Source organism: Gossypium arboreum, chromosome 12, assembly GCF_025698485.1.
Source record: "Gossypium arboreum isolate Shixiya-1 chromosome 12, ASM2569848v2, whole genome shotgun sequence".
Taxonomy (NCBI): Eukaryota; Viridiplantae; Streptophyta; class Magnoliopsida; order Malvales; family Malvaceae; genus Gossypium; species Gossypium arboreum.
In genome coordinates this window covers 91,510,044-91,530,584 of record NC_069081.1, presented here as the reverse complement: position 1 = coordinate 91,530,584, position 20,541 = coordinate 91,510,044, and the positions used below count along the sequence as shown (strand labels likewise).

Genomic DNA, 20,541 nt, shown 5'->3' with positions numbered 1-20,541 from the left:
CTATAGAAAAAAATTAAAATATTGTATTTTAATATTTTTAATTTTTCAATCTATAAATTTTATTTTGAAAAGATTTAAACCTAAAATATCATAATTTTGTTTTTGAAATATTATTATTTTAACCAAAATTATATTTAATTATTATATCATTTTTCATAATTATTTTAGCCGCATTCTACCTATCCATAATATAATAATTAATAAAAATGGTCTATAAATTATGTGATTAGAGTTTGGCTACACTTTCTTTGCAACAAAGTAAAATGTATTTATCGCTTCCATTCTTAAAATAGAAGTGCAATTATTTCAAGTAATAGCATGAAATGTTATTTAAATTAGATTGATTTGATTAAAATTAATTGAAAAATTAGTTGAAAACCAATGATACAACAAACTTTTCTTTTCTTTGATTTTAAAATTTAAAATGAAAAATTAATAATAAAAGATAATGAAAAATAACTTAAAATCATACAAGTAATTTTTGAAAATTTATAATTATTAATTTAAAGAATTTATGCTTTGAAATACTTTTGGATGTTTAAATAAATAAAACGAAAGATGATGGAAGTAGAATAAATATTTTAATTGAGTAACTACTTGAGTATTTATATCAAGGTGTTTTAATATTTTCAAGTGCATGAAGAATAAATTATCTATTTATTGAATAAGACTTAACAAGAAGAAACGAGAAATTAATAACTAATTAAGATCAAAATGTTTAAACAGTTTATGAAATATAAGTTATAAATTTACAATCAGTCAAATCGAATCGAATTCATTTAATTTTAATTTTTTATCAAATAAATTCAAAAATTATAAAGTCGGTGTGAACTTAAGAGAAAGTTTCCAAAATGAGGGTAAAAAGGGAAAACGGTGGCGTATGGGTAAAGCAAAAGAGTTTATTTTGTAATAATGAGTTTACAGGCTTTTAGATAATTAATTAAAAGAAATTGAGAACTTCCACATTAATTTCCGATCATCTTCATCTTCATCTCCATCGTAGAGCGCCTAGTGTTTGAATTTATATAAATTCAATCAAATACAAAAACTGGGTCGTTTTAGAAGAAGGGTCTCGTCTCTAATTTTGGCGGGTTAAATTGAAAAACATAAATGGCGAATCTATATGTGAAGGCGGTACCACCGGCTGATCTGAACCGGAACACCGAGTGGTTCATGTACCCAGGTGTATGGACTACTTATATCCTATTCCTCCTTTTCTCTTGGCTCCTTGTTCTTTCCATCTTTGGTTGTTCTCCTGGCATGGCTTGGACCATCGTTAATCTCGCTCACTTCCTTGTACGTTTCCTTTTCTCTTTTAATTGTCTCTTGGTATTTAATGTTGAATTGGGTCCCTTTTTTTGCCTGCAAATTAGCCCTTTTTTTGTGTGAATTTGCTCTGTATTGGTTGGTTTTGATTAATTTTCCTTTTGGGTCTTTTATGATTTGTTGATTAATGTTGTTGAGCTGTGGGGGTTTTATTGTATGCCTTACAGTCTTTATTTGTGATAGGACTATTATTTGAAAGTTTTGAACTTTTCCTTTTTTGTTTTTCCGTCCTTGCAATGTATTGGGAGCTGAAATTATATCGAGTGATATCTTGTTTATTGATAGGAAGTAAGGAAATTAGGGATTTTACATTGAACAATGTCCTTAAGTTTTGAAAAATGCGTTTCGAGTTGAGATATAGGCTGCCTCATACTCGTAATCTCGGAAATTATGGCTTTGGGATTCGAAATTAGTCTATGTCCATCGCATTGGTAGCTTCACTAAATAATTTCCCCAATATATGTATTTGTTGCAGTTGCTTATTCATCTACTTACATTATGTCGTTAACTGAAGTTTTTCGACCACTTAGCTTCATGGTAGTTCTATCTAAGCCGATCTTATGCTTTGTTCTAATGTAAAGGTGATTTGCTAGTTTACTTCACATACCATGCCTTAAGCTTTTTTCTAAGGAACTTCCTTTTTTCTGGTTTTGGTCATGTGCTCACTACTGCTTGATAGTATCCGAACCAACAATGAGAGATTTGTCTATTTTTCAGGTTACTTACCACTTCTTTCACTGGAAGAAAGGAACCCCGTTTGCTGACGATCAAGGAATTTACAATGGCTTGACTTGGTGGGAGCAGATAGACAATGGAAAGCAGCTAACACGCAACAGAAAGTTTTTAACCGTTGTACCTGTTGTGCTGTAAGTCTGTTATATGATATATTTCACAATTTTGTTTCCTGTATCTTGCTGATGATCTTTCTTATTATTTTGTGCTGTGCCTCTGAATTCATGTGTACGAGTGTGCATGTATTTGTTTTCGAGCTTTGAATGTAATGAACTATATGGATTACTAGGGAAGCAATGAGTGCGTAAACACGGATACCCACCGATCATACACAGCATGTTCATGTTGGATTATAACAACTGGGTTTTTATACATGACTATTCATGTTACCTTGCTTTTAACAAAAGAGTAGATTTTAGTGTATCGTGTATTTAGTTTTAACATAGTTTATGCGTAATTCATGATTTTTCTAGTTCCGTCAGAGAGCATTAGCTGCTTCCAGTCTTTTTGGAATCCGTTTGCTGACCTTGGGTCATTCAATCACCACTTTTTTTTTACAGATACCTGATAGCTTCGCATACAACAGACTACCAACATCCTATGCTCTTTCTGAACACACTTGCAGTGATCATCCTCGTTGTTGCCAAGTTCCCAAACATGCACAAGGTCCGGATCTTCGGAATCAATGCAGACAAGTGAGTTTTCCTCCCCGTTCAGAACAGTTGATTTCACCAGCTAGAAAAGCCATACATACAGCTCCTTCACCTCTGTTGAAAATGGGTATATCTCTTTGTATAGAACATTTTGAAGGCTTAATGTTCTTCTTTCGTTTTCATGGTGAATTTTCTAACTGCACACTTAGAAGCTCCCCTTTGATCATGATGAAGGAATAATGAGGGTATCAAGTTAAAATCTTTGTATAGTAGAGAAACATAATATATGTTCAATATCATTAAGCTCTTGTCTTCTTATATTTGTGTGTATATGTATTTATGCAGCTATCATGTTCTTATATATATGTCTGTGTGTGTATATATATATATTTTTATGCAGCTATCATGTTCTTATTTTCAGACCAGTGGCAGCCATGGGAAATATCTTAGATAAGACTATACCTAGGCCTTTTTTGTTTGGTTACTCTTTTTTCTCTGATAATTAAGACATTGTATAATCTGGTACAACTATAAGGATTTATCATATGTTATTGTAAATCACTACCTTAATTTTAAAGACTATGCAATTCATTCCTTGGAACTTGTGTAATCTCACATTATATGAAAAACCAATCTTGATGGAAAAACCTAGGTTCGCATAAATCCTGAAAGTTCTTATTTTATGTGAGAGATTTACTTCTTTTTTTTTTATATATATCATGGAAGCTTTAGCAATAGAAGTTGGATTATATTTTGTCCCATTTATTTAAAATGAACAAATTAGTCTATGTGCATTAGATCAAAAAGTAAATTGGTTATTATTATTAAAAATTAGCATGATTAATAAAAAATCAGATAATTGTATATGGTATGCCATGGGTAACTCATGCTAATGTAAATAGATTAATTTTAATGGTAAAATGAATAAAATTTTTAATGAAGGATTAATTTATTATTTGATCTAACATATAACGATACATATAAAGATTAATTTGCCTATTTTTTTAGCAAATGGGTAAAATGTAATCCAACTCCTATTATAAGGGTCTCAATGATATTTTTATTTTTTTTTAAAAAAATCTAAGACCTAGCATCAAGTAATACCATTGGTTTCGAATCAAATTTAGAATCGAGTTGGATCATTAAATCAAGGATAAAGCTTTTACAATTGTTTTTTTCGTTCATAAGATTTAAACTTAAGACATTAAATGATATTGAAATTCTTGCTATTCAATTCAATACTATAATGGTTAACAACATATTATAACAAGAGTGTATGTGAAAAGTAAAACCAATAAATCTTTTCATATATGGCCCTAGTGCTTACGAATTTGGGAACTAGGTCGCTTCAAGAGCTAAGGATAAATTTTAAAATTATATATAAATTTGTAGTCGAATGTACAAATTTATATATGAAATTTGATTTCGTATAATTTTATACATGAAATATAGTTTTGATTCAATTCTCATAAATTGTTAATACAATTATTGATATAACATCAATTTATATTTATATATTGTATACACATAATTATATTTATCTAATATAAAAAATTAATGTATTTATTTATTTAATGTGTATAATCGAATCAATATTAAAGTTCTATGTGTATAATCGTACTAAATCAAAGTTCACGTATCAAATTATTTATCAAATTAAAGTTGATGTATAACTTTAAGATTTATACCGATAACTAAATCGATGTATAAAATTGGCATTCTTGTTTTGCTTTTCTTTATACTAATTATCCTTATTATTTATATATATATATATATATTATCTCAGGGTTATTTTTACCTAACATCCTAAAATTATGGGCTAAATTTTAAATTACAATAATATTCGAATTAAGTACTATCGATGTAGTTATTAGTTTTGGCATTAAATGTTGAAGCTAACTTATAATGTGAAAATTTATGATTAGGTTAAAATTAAAATTAGAGAATAAATTAAAATATTGAAATATAATGGAGGTGCTTTCAACCCCTCCCCCAACCCACATCAGTTGTAGTTATAGTCTTTCATTATCATAGCTAGTTAAAGGAAGAGACGTGATTCCAAGCTAAAGTCTTTAGCTTCAAGCCAAGCAAATAACACCATGGAAAACAGACCCAAATTTGTCAAACAAAGATATCGGTAATGATAAAGACAACAATAAAACACAAACCATATATGTTACAAGGGGAAAACTCGGAAATTTATGACGGGAGGATGATAAATTTTTTAGGATTAAAGTATAATTTTACCATTATATTTATTTATAATTTTTTAATTTTTTAAAAAATTAAAAGACACCTTTATTATTTTGAGGAGGCCAAGGCTACCACCTACCCTTTCATCTACATGCCTATATATTACGATATTATATTCAAATATTGTGACAAAGCAAAAGAGTATTAAGAATAAATTTCCAATCTAATTCTACTTCAAATTTAATTGGAATCTAATATACCCAACCACAAAACAATGGAATTGACTTGTTAGGATGGAATGTTTTTGTACCCAAAGTCTGGGTACCCTTTTTTGTCTTATATTTTAAAAAAAAATTAAAGAGAATTTATCATCAATGACAAGGTAAATTATACCCAATTCATTAAATTATTAATAAGTTCATATTTTAGTCACACGATTTTAAAAAGTTATAAAATAATTATTGAACTATTCAAAAGTTTTCATTTAAGTTACCAAGGCTGCTAAAATCATTGTTATATAACATTTTCCGTTCGCACTATATACGCCAATCGAAAGCTCTCCTTTTTTACAATTCAGTTTTTTTCATTAACTTTGAATGTCACAAATCTATAAATCAAAATTTAAATAGTTTTCTTCTTTGACCCCTAACATTGATTGTCAGATCGATTTAAATCTAAAGTGTGCTTTTTTACTTATCGATGGGTACTGATCCACCATACCAATCATCAAATTGTGGCTTGGAGCTCGCTAATTGAACTTTTTTAGGAAAAAAAAAACAACACAGTGACTTAAATAAAAACTTTCAAATTATTCAATGACTATTTTATATATTTTTTAAAGTTAAATAATCAAAATGTAAATTTACTTCTAATACTTGAACGAACTTAACTGAGATTTACCGTTAATGGATATAACGTTAGAAAGCTAAAGACTTGCCATTGAAATAGCTTCATATTTTTAGGTAAAGGACTATAGTTGGAGCAGGTAAACCAGTTTCTTTCTCTTTTTGAAAGAATCAAATATATATATATATATATATAGATCAATCAAATTCCATAGGCGGCCATCCATCCATCATCACCACAATGAACAATGAACAATGAACATCAACAATAATAATAAATTTATCGAAAATAATAATAATTAGCATTATAATTTCAAGATACAATTGGAGCTTCTCAAATGGTATATCTGTTGAGAAACCGCATATTATAAATACATACTTCCATATATATCACTCATCACTGCAACAAATTCTAGACTTGAATCTGATACAAGAAACCAAAACCCAAATTGGATACAATCTTGAAATTTAAAAGAAGAAAGCAAAGAAAAGAAACCCCATTATATATATATGTATCCTATGATGATGATGATGATCTGTTAGTTCTAAAAAAAAGAAACTTTGAACAAGTAATAATAATATCAACCATGTGAAAAATGGTGAAAAAAAAAATTAAAAACTAGAAAAAGCAGTTCCTTTCTTGATCATCTTCATTTCTTTTTTTTTTTTACCATGATCCTCCACCACCTAATACACCATTATTATTCCAAAATCCAGTTGAATTGCTTTGTTCCTTGTTTTGATCATCATCAACTTCATTATTAGTGCTAGAAACTTGTTTCATTTCTCCAAAAGGGAACCCTTGAACACCACTATGGATTGGGAAAGTAGTACTACTAAGGGATGGCTTATAATCTTGCATGGAAAAAAGGGCAGCCGGTGCTGGTGTCGCCGGTGCTGCTGGTGCCGGAACGAAAGAATTCAACCCTCTTGAAACCATCCCGGTGTTGTTGTAGTAGTAGTAGTTATGCTGATGATCATATAAACCAGGCTCTTGCATAGGTGGGAAAGTTAGGTTAAGATCTTGACCTTTATAATGAACCTTATTAGGGTTTTGAGAAGATGATAACAGTGAGAAAGTGGATGGGTTTAGATCTAAAACTTTAGCTGAATCTGAAGCGAAAGCTGTTGATGATGAAGAAGAAGAAGAAGAAGAAGAAGAAGAAGAAGTTGTTGATATTGAAGATCTTTTGTTCTTCCTTGAACCACCACCAACAGGTACATTCCTTAAAGACCCACCTTCAGTCCAATACCTTCTACAAGTCTTACAAAAGTACCTTGGTTGAGTAAGACTATAATTGTTGTAATAACAAAACTTGGTGTTTGTTGAGTTACACCTAGGACAATTCAATTGCTCTGGTGGTCTTGTTTTCTTCTCTAACACTGTTGTTGTTGTCGTCGTCCCTTTTGTGCATGTATTATTATTAGCTACCATCATCTCTTCCATTGATTTCACTTGAAAACCCTTTGAGAACAAAAAAAAAAACTTTTTATTTACTCTTTAAAAAAGAAAAAAAAAAAAGGGAAAAAAAGGATCAAAATTAACCTACCTGTGACCATTTATCAGCATCCATTAAGTGATGACTTCACAGAGAGAAAGATATAAAAGAGAAATCAAAACAAAGCCTTTTCTTCGTTTGTTTGGAACTGGGTCTTTTCTTTAGGTGGAAGAAAGAATGTTTTTAGATTGTTTCTAATATGCTAATAGCTTTATGAGTTGGGGATTTTCACTTTATGAATGATGAAAAGAAAAGGAGGAGAAGAAAAGAGAAGTGGGGGTGGGTTTGTTTTGACTACTCATAAAAAAAAAAAACAACATTAATTCTCTTCTTCTTCTTTTTTAAAGATCAATGTCTTTTATTGTATGATTATTTTATTTTATTGATTGTTGTGGGTGGAATTATGAATGTGCAACTGTGGTGGGTTTCTCCTTTTTGACCTTATAAATGTGAAATAAATAAATAAATATTATTTTCTTCCTCTTCTTATTAATTCTTATATTCAACAATGACAATTCTCATTTACAATAACTTTTAAAAATATCGAGTCTTAATTTAGTTGATATTATTATTATTGTAAGAATATGGATAATATAGTTTCAAGTGTGCTTAAGCGCATTATTTCTTTCATTTTAAAAGTTGAAAATGTATGAATAATTTAAGTATACATAACAACACCTTTGTAGAATAGAATAAGTCATCATAAACACACTCTCCAAAAATAATTCGCATAAGATATTTCACTTAATATTACATCATCAAAATAGAAGAAATGATAAGATAATCTCAAAATATGATAAAATTCTTGAACTACTTTTACTGTGTTATTTGAAGGAATTTGGTTTAAGGAATTGATTTCTCTCAACTTCTTCTAATGGGTACTTATATCTTTATTAAATTTTGTATTAACTCTTATATACTATTTATCATTACCAAAAAAATAGATAAATTTAATTAATAAAAATATTAATATGTTTTGAAAATGAAATACCCTATAATTTCTTCTATATGATATCTATAAATAAGAGCTTTTACAAATTTTAAAACAACTTTTTAGCATTTTAGATTTTTAGTAATTCTTATGCATTTGCTTAGTTTTATTCTTCTATATATCACATTTAGGGTTAATTTAGTATTATTTCTCATAAAATGTTTTGCACAAATATTTCTTTCACCAAAAGCAGAATGAAAATATAGTTATTTGCTTGCAGTTAAATAATCCGTGATTCACTAGTTTTTCAGTCAATATTTTCTTATGGAACCTTTTGTTTTTCTTTATATATATATATAATATATATCTCAAAAATCATTAGGGAAATATCATACAAAGTGAGTGAGAAAAGTTTATGTAATAAATATATTTATAAAAATTTAATGTATAAAATAGATAAAGTTTTAATTAAAATATAAAATTCAAACATTATTATATATATTATTTTTAATTTTATATAAAAATATAAAAATCAACATTTTCACAGAAATATTTCTTACTTTTGTAGATTTTTTTTTTAGTAATTTCGTAATTGAATTAGATTGTGATAACCACCAACTCAATGAAACCCTTACATAATTATATATATATCAATAATTTGTTGGTTGATGTTGTTGTTAATTGTAGCCAAAGGCGAGGTTGGGGTTAGTAGTGGTATTGGCTCTCTCTAAAAATAAAAATTTTAGTTTAATGCATCCAAAATAATAAAAGTATTATTAATTTATGATAAAATTGTATTAAAAATTTAATTTAAACCCTTTAAATTTAATAGAATTATAAATTAATATATTATAAAGTTACATTTTAATCTCTAAAAAGGAGTCAAAAATTTCTAACTTTGCTCTCAATTGTAACTTAATAAAAATTAAACTTTATTTTTAAATTTATTAAATATCATCTCTTTAGAAGAAAAAAAAGAATAGTTACCTTGTCAAGAATAATTTTACTAAATCAAAAGGTAAATTACAAAAATGTCATTTTGTTTGTTTGATTATATTTTAGTTATTTATATTTGAAATGTTATGTTTTAGTAATTTATGTTATCATTTTGTTACGAAGTGGTCACTCTATTATTAAGTTATGTTGCCTCCCTAACAGCAATCCTACATGACAGTCCAAATGAGTTTTAAATGCCAACTTGGATGTCCAATTGGGACAAGAATAGGTTTTTAATTAATTAAATTTAACTAATTAAAAATTTTAAATTAATTACACCTTGAACTAGAAAAGAAAAATCGTTCATCTCCTTTTTCTTTTAATTTTATTTTCCATTTTGACTGAAAAAATTATTCTCATCTCAATTGGATATACGTTGACATTTAAAACTCATTTACTGTTAGGAAAGTAACAGAGATTAACGGTAGAGTAGCTATTTTGTAACAAAATAATAATTTAAGTGACTAAAATATAATAATTTAAATATAAGTGACTAAAATATAATATGAGACAAATAAAAATAAATATTTGTATATTTATCCAAATCAAAATTCAAAAAGAAAGTTTAGTAAAGACTAAAGAATAAAATTGAAATGTTGATAGAGGGAGCCGACAGGAGCCGACAAAAGGAGAGTGGGACCCAAATAATGCGATATACGATGGAAGATAAATTTATTGTCATAATATAATATAATATAATATAATATAATATTAATATTTAATGATGATATAGTCGATTGAGTTTTAATTTAATTAATATAAGTATTGTTATTAGTACAGAAAAATATAGATTTGAGTCTTATTTGAAACGTATTATCTTTCTATTTAAGGGTTGGAAAAATGTTATGAGTAGTTCTAGGTATTATATTAAAAAAATAGATATGATCGAGTTTATAATGAAATTGTTCAAAAAATTTCACCATGGTATATAAATTTATATATAATTAATAAATTAAATTGTTATTATCATTAAAAATAAATAAATTTTAATTTTAAATATTTTTAATTATATTTTATAAAATAATTATTAGTGTATAGTATTTTATAGTGATGGTGACACATTTGGCTTCAAAATTATTCGAAACAGCCAAAGACTAAGAATCTCAGTGCCTGTTTTAGTTTGGTTACAGCTTTAATAAAAATAAAAAGCATTTTCTTCCCTTATTCACATTGTGGTTTGACACCATTTAATAACCCCGTTATCTTTAGCTATGGATTATATTAAATATTTTAGGTTAATTCAATACAACATCCTTCAACTATAGCTCGGATTTTAATTTGGTTCCTAAACTTCAAAATATTCTGATTAAGTCATTGAAGCTAGTAATGTTCCATCAATCTAATAGTTAGTTTAGGTGTTAAAATTAATGTTAATTTGGATCTAACATGAAAAATTATTAAAATATATGAATCAAATTGTAAAATATGTGTTGTTTGGACAATTTAGATATGATATATTAAAATATAGATTATGTCATTAAAATTTAGGAATGTTATTTTTTTATAACATGTCAAATCCAAGCAATTTATACTTTAGCTATAGGCGTGTGTTTTCAAAATGCTCAATGCTGAATTTGAGTTGATATTTAATGCTTAAGTTAATGGTGAGGTTGGTGATAGGATTGGTACGATACTAACTCTTTGATAACTCAATTAGAATATTTTAAAGTTTGTAAATTAATTTAGAATCTTGACCATAATCTAGGGATTCTAGTGCAATTAACCCCACTATTATTTTTTTCTGTTTCTACGGTGAAAACTCAACCATGATTGAATAAAAATTTAAAAAACGCTATAAGTCATTCATACACTTCAAAATTAGTTCTCATGCTTTTATTTTCAAGAATTGAATTTTTTTTTTTTAGATTTAAAAATTCAAGTACAATCTCTCCTACATTAACCAACGGTTAAGGGTTCGATCCTCGTCTTGGGTATGGAACAACTTTAAAACTTGTGGTCGGCATCTACTCCCTTAATGAGGCTATAAAATGTGAAAAATTAATTATTTGGCTCGCTCTAATAAATACCTTAAGAAATACAAAAAAATAAAAATAAAATTCAATAATTAATACAGTAAAATGTTTGGATTATCTTTATAATAATGATTAAATTCTAATCTCATCCCCAAAAGCCAAAATCTTTGTCTTTTCAATTTTCAAAATTTGGCCAAAACTTTAATTTTTTTTTTGTGTGTGTTTTCTAAGAGCAAAATGATGAAGGGCATTCAATTAGAGGGGCAAAAATAGTGTTCTTTAATACACACAAATTATAAAGAAGCCTCTTTATGTCTCGTACAAATAAAAAGATAAAATTTGAGTGTACCATCCAATCAATGGCTAGAAGCGCTTTCTAGTTTCTAGGAAGAAAAGAAAAAGAATGCACTTTATTTGGTAAGCTAAATTAATATTTTTTTCATGCAAGCTTTTATGAAATTATTACATTTAAAAAAAAATATTTTCGTATTCTTGTATTGATAATAAGATTTATACCAATTAAGTTAAAATTCAATCGATTATTCCTATATTACTTATGTTGAAATATTTCTAAATAAAAGTAAGGGGCGGTCTAAAATTGAACCCAAGATTGATATCAATTGAAAACTTAAAAGTAAACTGTACTCAAACTCATTAAATTATTAATAAATTTATGTTTTAATCACTCAACTTCAAAAAGTTACAAAATGTCCGTTAAACTATTTGAAAGTTTTTATTTAAGTCATTAGATTATTTGAAAGTCTTTATTCAAGTCATTGGGTTCTTAAGTTTTTTTAAAATCCAGCTAGCGAGCTCTAAGTAACAAATTAATTATCAGTATAATGAATCAGTACTCATTGGCGAGTAGAAGGATCCAAGTTAATTTGACTGCCATTGTTGAAGAATAGAGAAGAAAGTTGTTTGGGTTTTAGTTCTTAGATTCATGACGTTCAAAGCTATTTTATGAAAAAAAAATTGAACTGTAGAAGAGAAGAGGAATGAAAGCTTTTGATTGGTGCATATAGTAAGGATGATAAAAAAAAAACTCGAATCTAATGTGTTCCAACCCGACCTGATCTGTTAGGGTTATTTTTTTTCCTGAAAAATCAAGTTTGGAGTGGGTCGGGTCATTGAAATTTAAAAATAATAACCAGGTCGAGTCGGGTTTGAGGTAAATTTACCCACCCGCCCTAGGATATTTACAAAAATACCCATAATATATACATATGTTAATTTTTTGCTTTCAACAAATAAATATTTAAATAAAAATTTAAATAAATTAAGTTTTAAGTTTAAATTAAAAAAATCTTATTTGACTTAAAAAAATGAAATAGTTAAATTAAATTTGGGTTGGGATGGATGGAGCAGAGTCAATTCTCTTATTAAATTTCGGGTTCGGGGTGAATTTAGCCTTAATAGTTGAGGTTGGATTAGGACAGATGGGTCAAGTTTCAGGTTGGAGTTCGGACAGGCAAAAATATGCCCTACCCTACCTTGCCCCGTTGCCAATATGATTAGAAAAGATAATATAATAATAATTTTAATAATTTAGTTACTTAAAATGATTAGTTTTATAATTTTTTAAAATTAAATGACGAAAATATAAATTAATTAATTTAATCCTAATTTATTATTATTTTTTTTATCACTTGATCCGTGTTAATAGTTTTGATTGAATTACTCGTGTAACACATGAATGGGGTGGTCTACACGTCATTGGCCCCTTAATTTCCACCGTTCATTTAAACTGCTCCGCATTTATTTAATCTAATATTGGCTGTATTTCACGTTCGAACTAGGTTGGACCTTTTAGATTCAATGTCTCTTTCTTAATTTTATTCATTTTTGTTATTACTTTTATATTTAAATTTAAATTTTGTGTCAATTTCAAAATTAAAAGATACAGAGACTAAGAATAATCAAATTGGAAAACAATAACTAAAACTATAACTTTAAGTAAAATATTGATTAATAACACAATTTAACTAAATAGATTAAATTACGACCATTTTAGTCTGAATTAAAATTTTAATATTCAAAAATACAAATATTAAAATTGATTAAATTAAAATATAAATATTAATTCTACAATTTATATATAATACAAGAATTAATAATAAAATTGGGCTGACTTAATATTTGAAAAATATCATGTTAGTAATTATTATTAATTTTTTATTTTTAAATATTTGCTAACGTGACAATTTTTCATGTCATGTTACATGTGACTTGTCAATATTTAATTAAACAAAATAGTCACAATCAACTATGGTGAAGGTTAATCAAGAGTTTGATTGATTAAGTTTTTAGCTGTAAGAGATGAATTAAGTGTAAATTTTTCATCTAGGATTTAATTGGTTTTTTGCTGAGGGTTTTTTTTTTATCATTATCCCAATTTGACCTAATTATAATGATATTGCCAGGAAGTAAATGGGCCGTAATGAAATGATGGAGGGCCCATATAAAAATAAGGAAGAAGGAAAAAAGAACCATATCCATTATGAAATGATTATTAAGCTAAAAAGTGAGTCAAGACGCAACAAGGATAGCCCTTGCCTTACACCATGTTTGTCCAATCTTTTTTTTGTCAGGTTGTTTTGCATTTAGATCATTTTAGATTTGTATATAATAAAAATAATTTTTTTAAGGTTAAAATTAAATTATAACTTTTTAAAAGGATTAAGATATAATTTTATTATTTTTGAAGGAACCAAACTATAATTTCATCCTTTTTGAAGAGTCCAAGACCTTGTTTACCCTTCACTAGAACCACTCTTGGGTTTGGATTATTGTAGTTTTTTCAAATAAATTTTTTATTAACTTTCTATTATCAAATTAAATTACTTCAGACTCAATCTCAGATTAATCGAATTGGATTATTGACTTTAAGTAAAATTTGACAACTCTAAACCGATGATAAGATGTTTTATTATTTTTTTTAAAGAAAATGTGTATAAATTTGTAGGTTGGGTAAATCTATGCAATGAACATAAAGTTGATACCGCAACCTAAATATGCTTTTTGACAAAGAAAATCGACCCATTAAAATTTGGGTTCAATTTCAATTTGATCCCATCGAAAGTTGTCACACAACATGAGTGAGGCTAAAGTTTTTGGGCCCATCCTATGTTTAAGAGCTACCCAATACATTTGAAATTGTACAAGCTAAAGAATTTTAAGACATTGAAGGTGAGTTTGGATAAGTGGTAGGGTGCGGTATAGTAAGTTTACCTTATTTTTTATTTTATACTATAGTGTTGTTATAATATTTAATTTCATTGCTATTGCTGTTTTTACATTAACTGAAGGTAAACGCACTGTCCATCTAAACCCACCTTAAGTTTTATCATGTATAAATATTATGTATTAGTTCTTTTTTATATTTATTAAGTTTAAGTCTATTACGTGTGAGTTCTGTTTAAATCTATTTTAATTTAGATTTGAATATATTTTAATTTATAATCTATTACACTTTATACAAAATTGATTCTAATTATAATTCTCACACATACATGCATTATTTGTGATTTAAATGTACAACCCACCAAATTGAGTAGGTGAAGATAGAAGTATTGTTAAGGGGATGAAAGACAAATTATATGAGAAGAAGACAAATTTAAAAGAAGATGATGACAACAAAAGCTAGGGTGACCAAACAAAATTTATCTTATTATTAGATATTTATTTTAAGGGCGAAAATGAAAATGGAAAGAATTTAGGAGATGAAACACAAAATTATCTTATTTTTATATGTTTAATCTACGAATTAAAATGAGAAAAAAATTAGTCTGAGTGTACTCATGTTTAAATCAGGTATTTAGATAGAGCCTTTTTAACAATGATGATTTCAGAATTCAAACTTAGTTCAAATGTATAAGAAAGAAATTCGTTATTACTTTTTATAATTGATAAAGACACGTATAGTTATATAAAAAAATAAATCAATTTAATATTGAGTATAATAATAAAATAAATTATATTCTCCAAAAGAAATATGAATTTAACTTAAAAATAAAATTATTAAAGAAAATAATCACGAATTTAAAAAAAATTAATCTCTATCAATGATAAAACCCGCAAAACGGACTTAGAGAATATAAATAGGGACCTGCCACAAGGCAGAAATGTGTAGCAGATGGAAAAGTTGTGGCATTCCAAGAAGTTGGGTACCCAAAAATCCCATAATCACTACCTTAATGGACCAAATAAATTACCTTCGGCCGAAGGTTGACGACAGAATATACATTTATAAGGGCTTAGTGTCAGTAGAACAAGAAATCCAAAATGTAGCAGCTACCGGTCATTTGACAATTACAATTGAGCCCCCATCGACCATCCTATCAAACACAAAATCCAAGCCAACCAGCTGCCACACATGGTCGAATATTCAACCCATACTTAACCCAGCAAATCGTGGATGAAAACTACCTCACTCCTGATTCACAACCTCAAATGTTAAATACTAATCACACATAAAAAAAAAAAAAAATTTAAGATGATTCTGGATGAAAGGTGGGGTGGGGTGGGTGCGATACAGTGCATTTAGCTTATTTTTTATTTTACGTTATAGTATTTAATTTTATTATCATCATTATTTTTATATTAACAGTAGATAAATGTATCGCCCATCTAAATTCACCTTTAATCCCTCCTCAATTAAAATGTAATAATATGACACTTTTAATTCATCTCATATTATAATTTTTTTAAAAAATATATAAATACAATCATAAATAATACATTTGAATAACTTTAATCAATGTCAACACATAATAAGAATTAAATAAAAATATTTAAAGTTTCCAATGGTTAATTAATCATGGTTTAATGTATCATATATATATATATATTTAGTAATTGAAATATTTTTGGGTGGGGTTAGGGATTAAAAATAGCTTCCTTAAATCTAAGCTTAATTAAACCCTTAATTATTTCCAAATAAAAAATAAATCTAAGAAAGGGTCTCACAATATTCCTTAAAATTCTAATTCCATTATTTCAACTGTTTTTTATAGCTGTCTCCTACCCTTTGGAGTAATGAAGTGCCAATTTTGTATAATAAGAATGTAATTATTTGTTTTAATGGGAAACTTTCTTTTCTCATGAATTAATTCCAATTTTTCTTTGGAATTTCCTATATAATAGGAAAACATAAAAAAAAGAAGCAATACTTTTTATTTTTATTTTGTATTAATGTGATTATAATGTTTGAATTGATAAGGTAAAAAGAGACCAATTTTATCTTTAATTACCATTCTTTCATTGTAATAGGATGTGATTACAAGAAACACATTAAAAATACTAAAATATAATATTACATTAAAATAATGATGTAAATAAGGCATTTGTGCTTGGATGATTATGAGGTCAAAATCTTAGTACTCAACTTAAACAACTTATTAGCCCAATTGATATAATATATACGCAAATAATTGAATGTATTCCTTTATCACGTTAGCTTTTATGTTTCGATTTTTACCCTGCATCAATCATCAAATTTCAAATTAACCTTAATCTCAAACTTGATTTGATTGAATTACAACTCCAAATTATTATTAGAATACATCCAAAGGAATTTTACATTATTGAGAATCCTATGAGGATACTAACTAAAGCTATTCCGATTATATATACAATTACAAATTATAGGAGTTTAAAAGCAAATTACCCTTATAATTAACTACATGAAAATCGATGCTATTTTAATGAGATGATAACCAAAATAAAAATCAGCAAACTATATTTAAAATAAATACTATACAATATTTTAATATTTATATATAAAGCTAAAAGGTGAAAAAAATCTTCATAAAAAATAAATTAAATTAACGTTGACTGTTAAATTATGTAGGCATGACAAACAAAAATATTCGACAATGACATAAGTCATGCCAGGTGAAATTAATGTTAATGTGGCATGTTGTCATGTTAAGAAATATTTAAAAATATATAAAATCATAAAATATATAAATTTTATAAAAGTAAAAATTATAAAATATTAAAAGTACATAAAATTTAAAATATATTTTTATATTTTCAATATAAAGTTTGGTAAATTTTAATAAAAAAATATGTTATTTACTTCTTTAACGGTAACATATTAAGGTATTTCCAAAATTTGATCTATCTATTTAATAAGTATTAAATTGGATTTTAATATGATTTTTAATTAAATTTTAAAAAATATTTGTTCCAATCTAATTAATTTCTAATATGTAAATAGCTCAAACTTTAAAAGACTTTATTATCAATTTTTTTAACCTTTATATATTTATATGATATTAAACCTAAAAGTTTGACACCAAACCCATGCAATATGGGTTACATTTATGATATCGTCTAGTTTCCGCTTAAGGTTTAAAAAGGATAAAATATTGCATAAGTTTTATATATATTTTTAAAATTTTGAATTTTTATTTTTAAGAATTTTATTTTTTACTTTTATATTTCATAATTCAAGTCTAACTGTTAATGTTGTTAAAATTTGTTGATGTGACATTTTGAAATAAAAAAACTCACTTGGTAGCCATATAATTAAAAAATAACATTGTAATGAAACCTAAATTTAACAAAAAAAAATAATGTTTACAACTGAACTTGAATTTTGAAATATGAAGAGTAGAACTAAATTCTTGGAAATAAAAGTACATAGACTAAATTTTAGATTTTTGAAAAGTACAGGGACTTATGACAATTTAATTGAGTAAAAAGGATCCATCATATTTAAAAAAAGGGTTAATATCCTATTTAGTACTTGAGTTTAGTTTTAATGTTCACTTTAGTACTTGAGCTTTTTTGTCCCAATTTGACACCTAAGTTTGGCTTCAATATTTATTTTGACATCTGAATTTTTTCAATTTGATACTTGAGTTTCTTTTTGTACCAATTAAGTACTTGAGTTTGACTCTAATATTCAATTTGGTACATTAACTTTTTTGTCCCAATTAAGCACTTATTTTTTTATTAGAGTACACATGTCAAACATTCGTTAGGCTGCATGATGATGTTTGATCTGGATATCAAATTGAATATTATAGATAAACTCAAATACTAAATTGAATATTAAAACCAACCTCTGAGACCAAATTTAATATTAAGGCTTAGAAAAATAAAAATCTGAAGATGAAAATGACAGACATTGATGTTCCACCGTTACACACACTTTCCAAGTGATGGACGGTCGAAATTAATCAGCAGCCTTGGTTACAATGACTTGTTTGGTATGTACATAATTAAACTGCTACATTCATGAATCATATGAATATACACAACCGAGAAGGGCAGATAGGGAGAAAGGTCGTTGAGTTAAGTTAACTCTATTCTAGAGAATATAAAATTAGCCCAAGTTTTTCAATAATTTTCATTTTGATTGGTTAAGTTTTATGAATTCCCCACCTCGCATTAGCATCCCAACGGCTCTTTGGACTGTTTGCCTTCCATTTTCTTTTAAGGTTTATATTATTTTTGAATTTGTCTTTTTAACCCAATCGGATTAGTTTTGTATTGAATAGATTTAAATCGGATTAATTTGAATTAAATTTTAAAATCCTCAGATTATTTTATGTTTTTACATCATTTATGGGTTTGACCTTTTAGACAAATCAGATTAGTTTTATATTAAATAAATTTGAATTATTTAAGTTTGGATTGTTTATTGGGTTGAAATAAATGAATACAAATAATTTTGGTGGTGTAATACAAATAATTTTGGTGGTGTTTAAGTCTAAAAAAACAGAATGGGAAGTAATATAAATATTCATCTGTTTTTAAAAACGTTTATAATTAAAAAGGCCTAAAGCCTAACCTTTGGGGAGTCATCGTCTCCAACATCTCTCTCTCTCTCTTTCTATGTTTTCTCTCTCTTTTGTTTGTTCCAATGTTTGAGAGAGAGTGAATTGAATAGCTTCATCCATAAGTAAAAACAATAGAAATATATATATACAGAGAGAGAGACATGGGAAGGGCTCCTTGTTGCTCTAAAGTTGGGTTGCACAGGGGTCCATGGACACCTAGAGAAGACACATTGCTTGTCAAGTACATTCAAGCTCATGGCGAAGGTCACTGGCGATCCCTCCCTAAGAAAGCCGGTAATCGAATCTCACTCGTATTCGAAAAACGGAAAGTGGTATTTACGAATCACTCACACCATGTGACGTTTTCTATAATGTTGCAGGGCTACTTAGGTGTGGAAAGAGTTGCAGGCTGAGATGGATGAACTATTTGAGACCGGATATCAAAAGAGGGAACATAACACCCGACGAGGAAGATCTCATCATCCGATTACATTCACTCCTCGGCAACCGTTGGTCTCTCATCGCCGGAAGGCTTCCGGGTCGAACTGATAACGAGATTAAAAACTATTGGAACACCCATCTAAGCAAACGTTTATTAAGCCAAGGAACCGATCCGAACACCCACAAAAAACTACCACCGGATAACCCGGTTGTCGTCCTCGTCCCGAAAAAGAAAAGGAAGAAAAGCAACAAAAGGCCGAACAAATCTAAAAAACCAACCGAGCAAGAAAAACCCAAAATCCATCTCCCAAAACCCATTAGATTTACATCATCAGTACAGTGTACCACTAAGTCTTCGAGCCAAGGAGGTGAAAATGGACAAGTCCTCGTCCCTTGGTCCGAATACATCAATGATGATGAAAACCGAACCCGGTTTTTATGTTATAATGACGATCATGATCTTATCAACAACTCAGATTTCGAGTGCCAGTCTCATCATCATCATCATCATCATCATGATCATGGACTAGGTGCTCAAGGTGACAGTAATGATTCACTAGAGAAGATATATGAAGAGTACTTGCAGCTGTTGAAGACGAATGAAGATCAAGTACAGTTGGATTCTTTTGCTGAATCATTACTGATATGACGACGATGATGACGTTTAAGTGGAGAAAGAAATATGGGAATCTTGTTGATTTTTAGTTACATTATATGTCCATGAAACGTCAAATGATGGGTTTTGAGTTTAACTCTCTACCAATAAAGGTTGGTTGAATGTTGAATCTTTTAGGTTTTCACGTGCTTATCTTCTTTACCTATATGTACTTTGTAAAATTGACAAACATAATGGCACTTCTTTTTCTTTTCACATAAATCTCTTTCATACTTTTATTAATCAACAAATTAAATTAGATATACTTAAATGTCCTTAAACTATTTATAAGTTTATGTCTTCATAAAATTATAAATGATAATTGTATTATTTAAAAGTCTTTATCTAAGTCATTGAGCTGTTAAAATCACTATTGTATGAATTTCTTTGTTTGTACTTATACAAATTGAAAGATCTCATTTTCTTTTTCTTCTATAATTCGATTTTTTTTCATGAAATAGTTTTGATACGTCAAATCAAAGTATAAGTTTAACGGGCGATTCG

The 20,541-nt window shown here is 27.6% G+C and overlaps 3 protein-coding genes across 4 annotated transcripts; 2 read left to right on the top strand and 1 right to left on the bottom strand.

Moving 5' to 3' along the window:
* The first annotated feature begins 875 nt into the window (after nucleotides 1-875).
* Nucleotides 876-3,358, top strand: LOC108478278 (uncharacterized). 2 transcript variants are annotated; one of them, XR_008275801.1, is made up of 4 exons: nucleotides 876-1,296; nucleotides 2,044-2,192; nucleotides 2,619-2,838; nucleotides 3,112-3,358. XR_008275801.1 is itself a non-coding variant. In XM_017780717.2 (3 exons), exons 1-3 carry the CDS (start codon nucleotides 1,111-1,113, stop codon nucleotides 2,755-2,757), a joined length of 474 nt encoding a protein of 157 aa, XP_017636206.1. In that variant the 5' UTR covers nucleotides 878-1,110; the 3' UTR covers nucleotides 2,758-3,358. The 2 variants fall into 2 exon arrangements, 1 of the variants encoding a protein (XP_017636206.1); XM_017780717.2 differs by having other exon boundaries at nucleotides 878-1,296; nucleotides 2,619-3,358.
* A 2,670-nt stretch (nucleotides 3,359-6,028) lies between these two features.
* Nucleotides 6,029-7,621, bottom strand: LOC108478699 (dof zinc finger protein DOF3.7-like). Its single transcript, XM_017781174.2, has 2 exons — nucleotides 7,300-7,621; nucleotides 6,029-7,214 (listed from the first exon to the last, which is right to left on the bottom strand). Exons 1-2 carry the CDS (start codon nucleotides 7,321-7,323, stop codon nucleotides 6,417-6,419), a joined length of 822 nt encoding a protein of 273 aa, XP_017636663.1. The 5' UTR covers nucleotides 7,324-7,621; the 3' UTR covers nucleotides 6,029-6,416.
* Nucleotides 7,622-18,903: 11,282 nt separating this feature from the next.
* LOC108477031 (transcription repressor MYB6-like) lies at nucleotides 18,904-20,259 on the top strand. Its single transcript, XM_017779446.2, has 2 exons — nucleotides 18,904-19,235; nucleotides 19,322-20,259. The coding sequence occupies exons 1-2, from the start codon at nucleotides 19,103-19,105 to the stop codon at nucleotides 20,029-20,031; spliced, it is 843 nt and encodes a 280-aa protein (XP_017634935.1). The 5' UTR covers nucleotides 18,904-19,102; the 3' UTR covers nucleotides 20,032-20,259.
* Nucleotides 20,260-20,541: the final 282 nt, after the last annotated feature.

Bases quoted from the DNA above. Each gene is read 5' to 3' on its own strand.
- LOC108478278 (XM_017780717.2), top strand. From the start codon at position 1,111: ATGGCGAATCTATATGTGAAGGCGGTACCACCGGCTGATCTGAACCGG. The intron at 1,297-2,043 runs GTACGTTTCCTT...TCTATTTTTCAG, and splicing joins TTAATCTCGCTCACTTCCTT to GTTACTTACCACTTCTTTCA. The intron at 2,193-2,618 runs GTAAGTCTGTTA...TTTTTTTTACAG, and splicing joins ACCGTTGTACCTGTTGTGCT to ATACCTGATAGCTTCGCATA.
- LOC108478699 (XM_017781174.2), bottom strand. From the start codon at position 7,323: ATGGATGCTGATAAATGGTCACAG. The intron at 7,215-7,299 runs GTAGGTTAATTT...TTGTTCTCAAAG, and splicing joins ATGCTGATAAATGGTCACAG to GGTTTTCAAGTGAAATCAAT.
- LOC108477031 (XM_017779446.2), top strand. From the start codon at position 19,103: ATGGGAAGGGCTCCTTGTTGCTCTAAAGTTGGGTTGCACAGGGGTCCA. The intron at 19,236-19,321 runs GTAATCGAATCT...ATAATGTTGCAG, and splicing joins ATCCCTCCCTAAGAAAGCCG to GGCTACTTAGGTGTGGAAAG.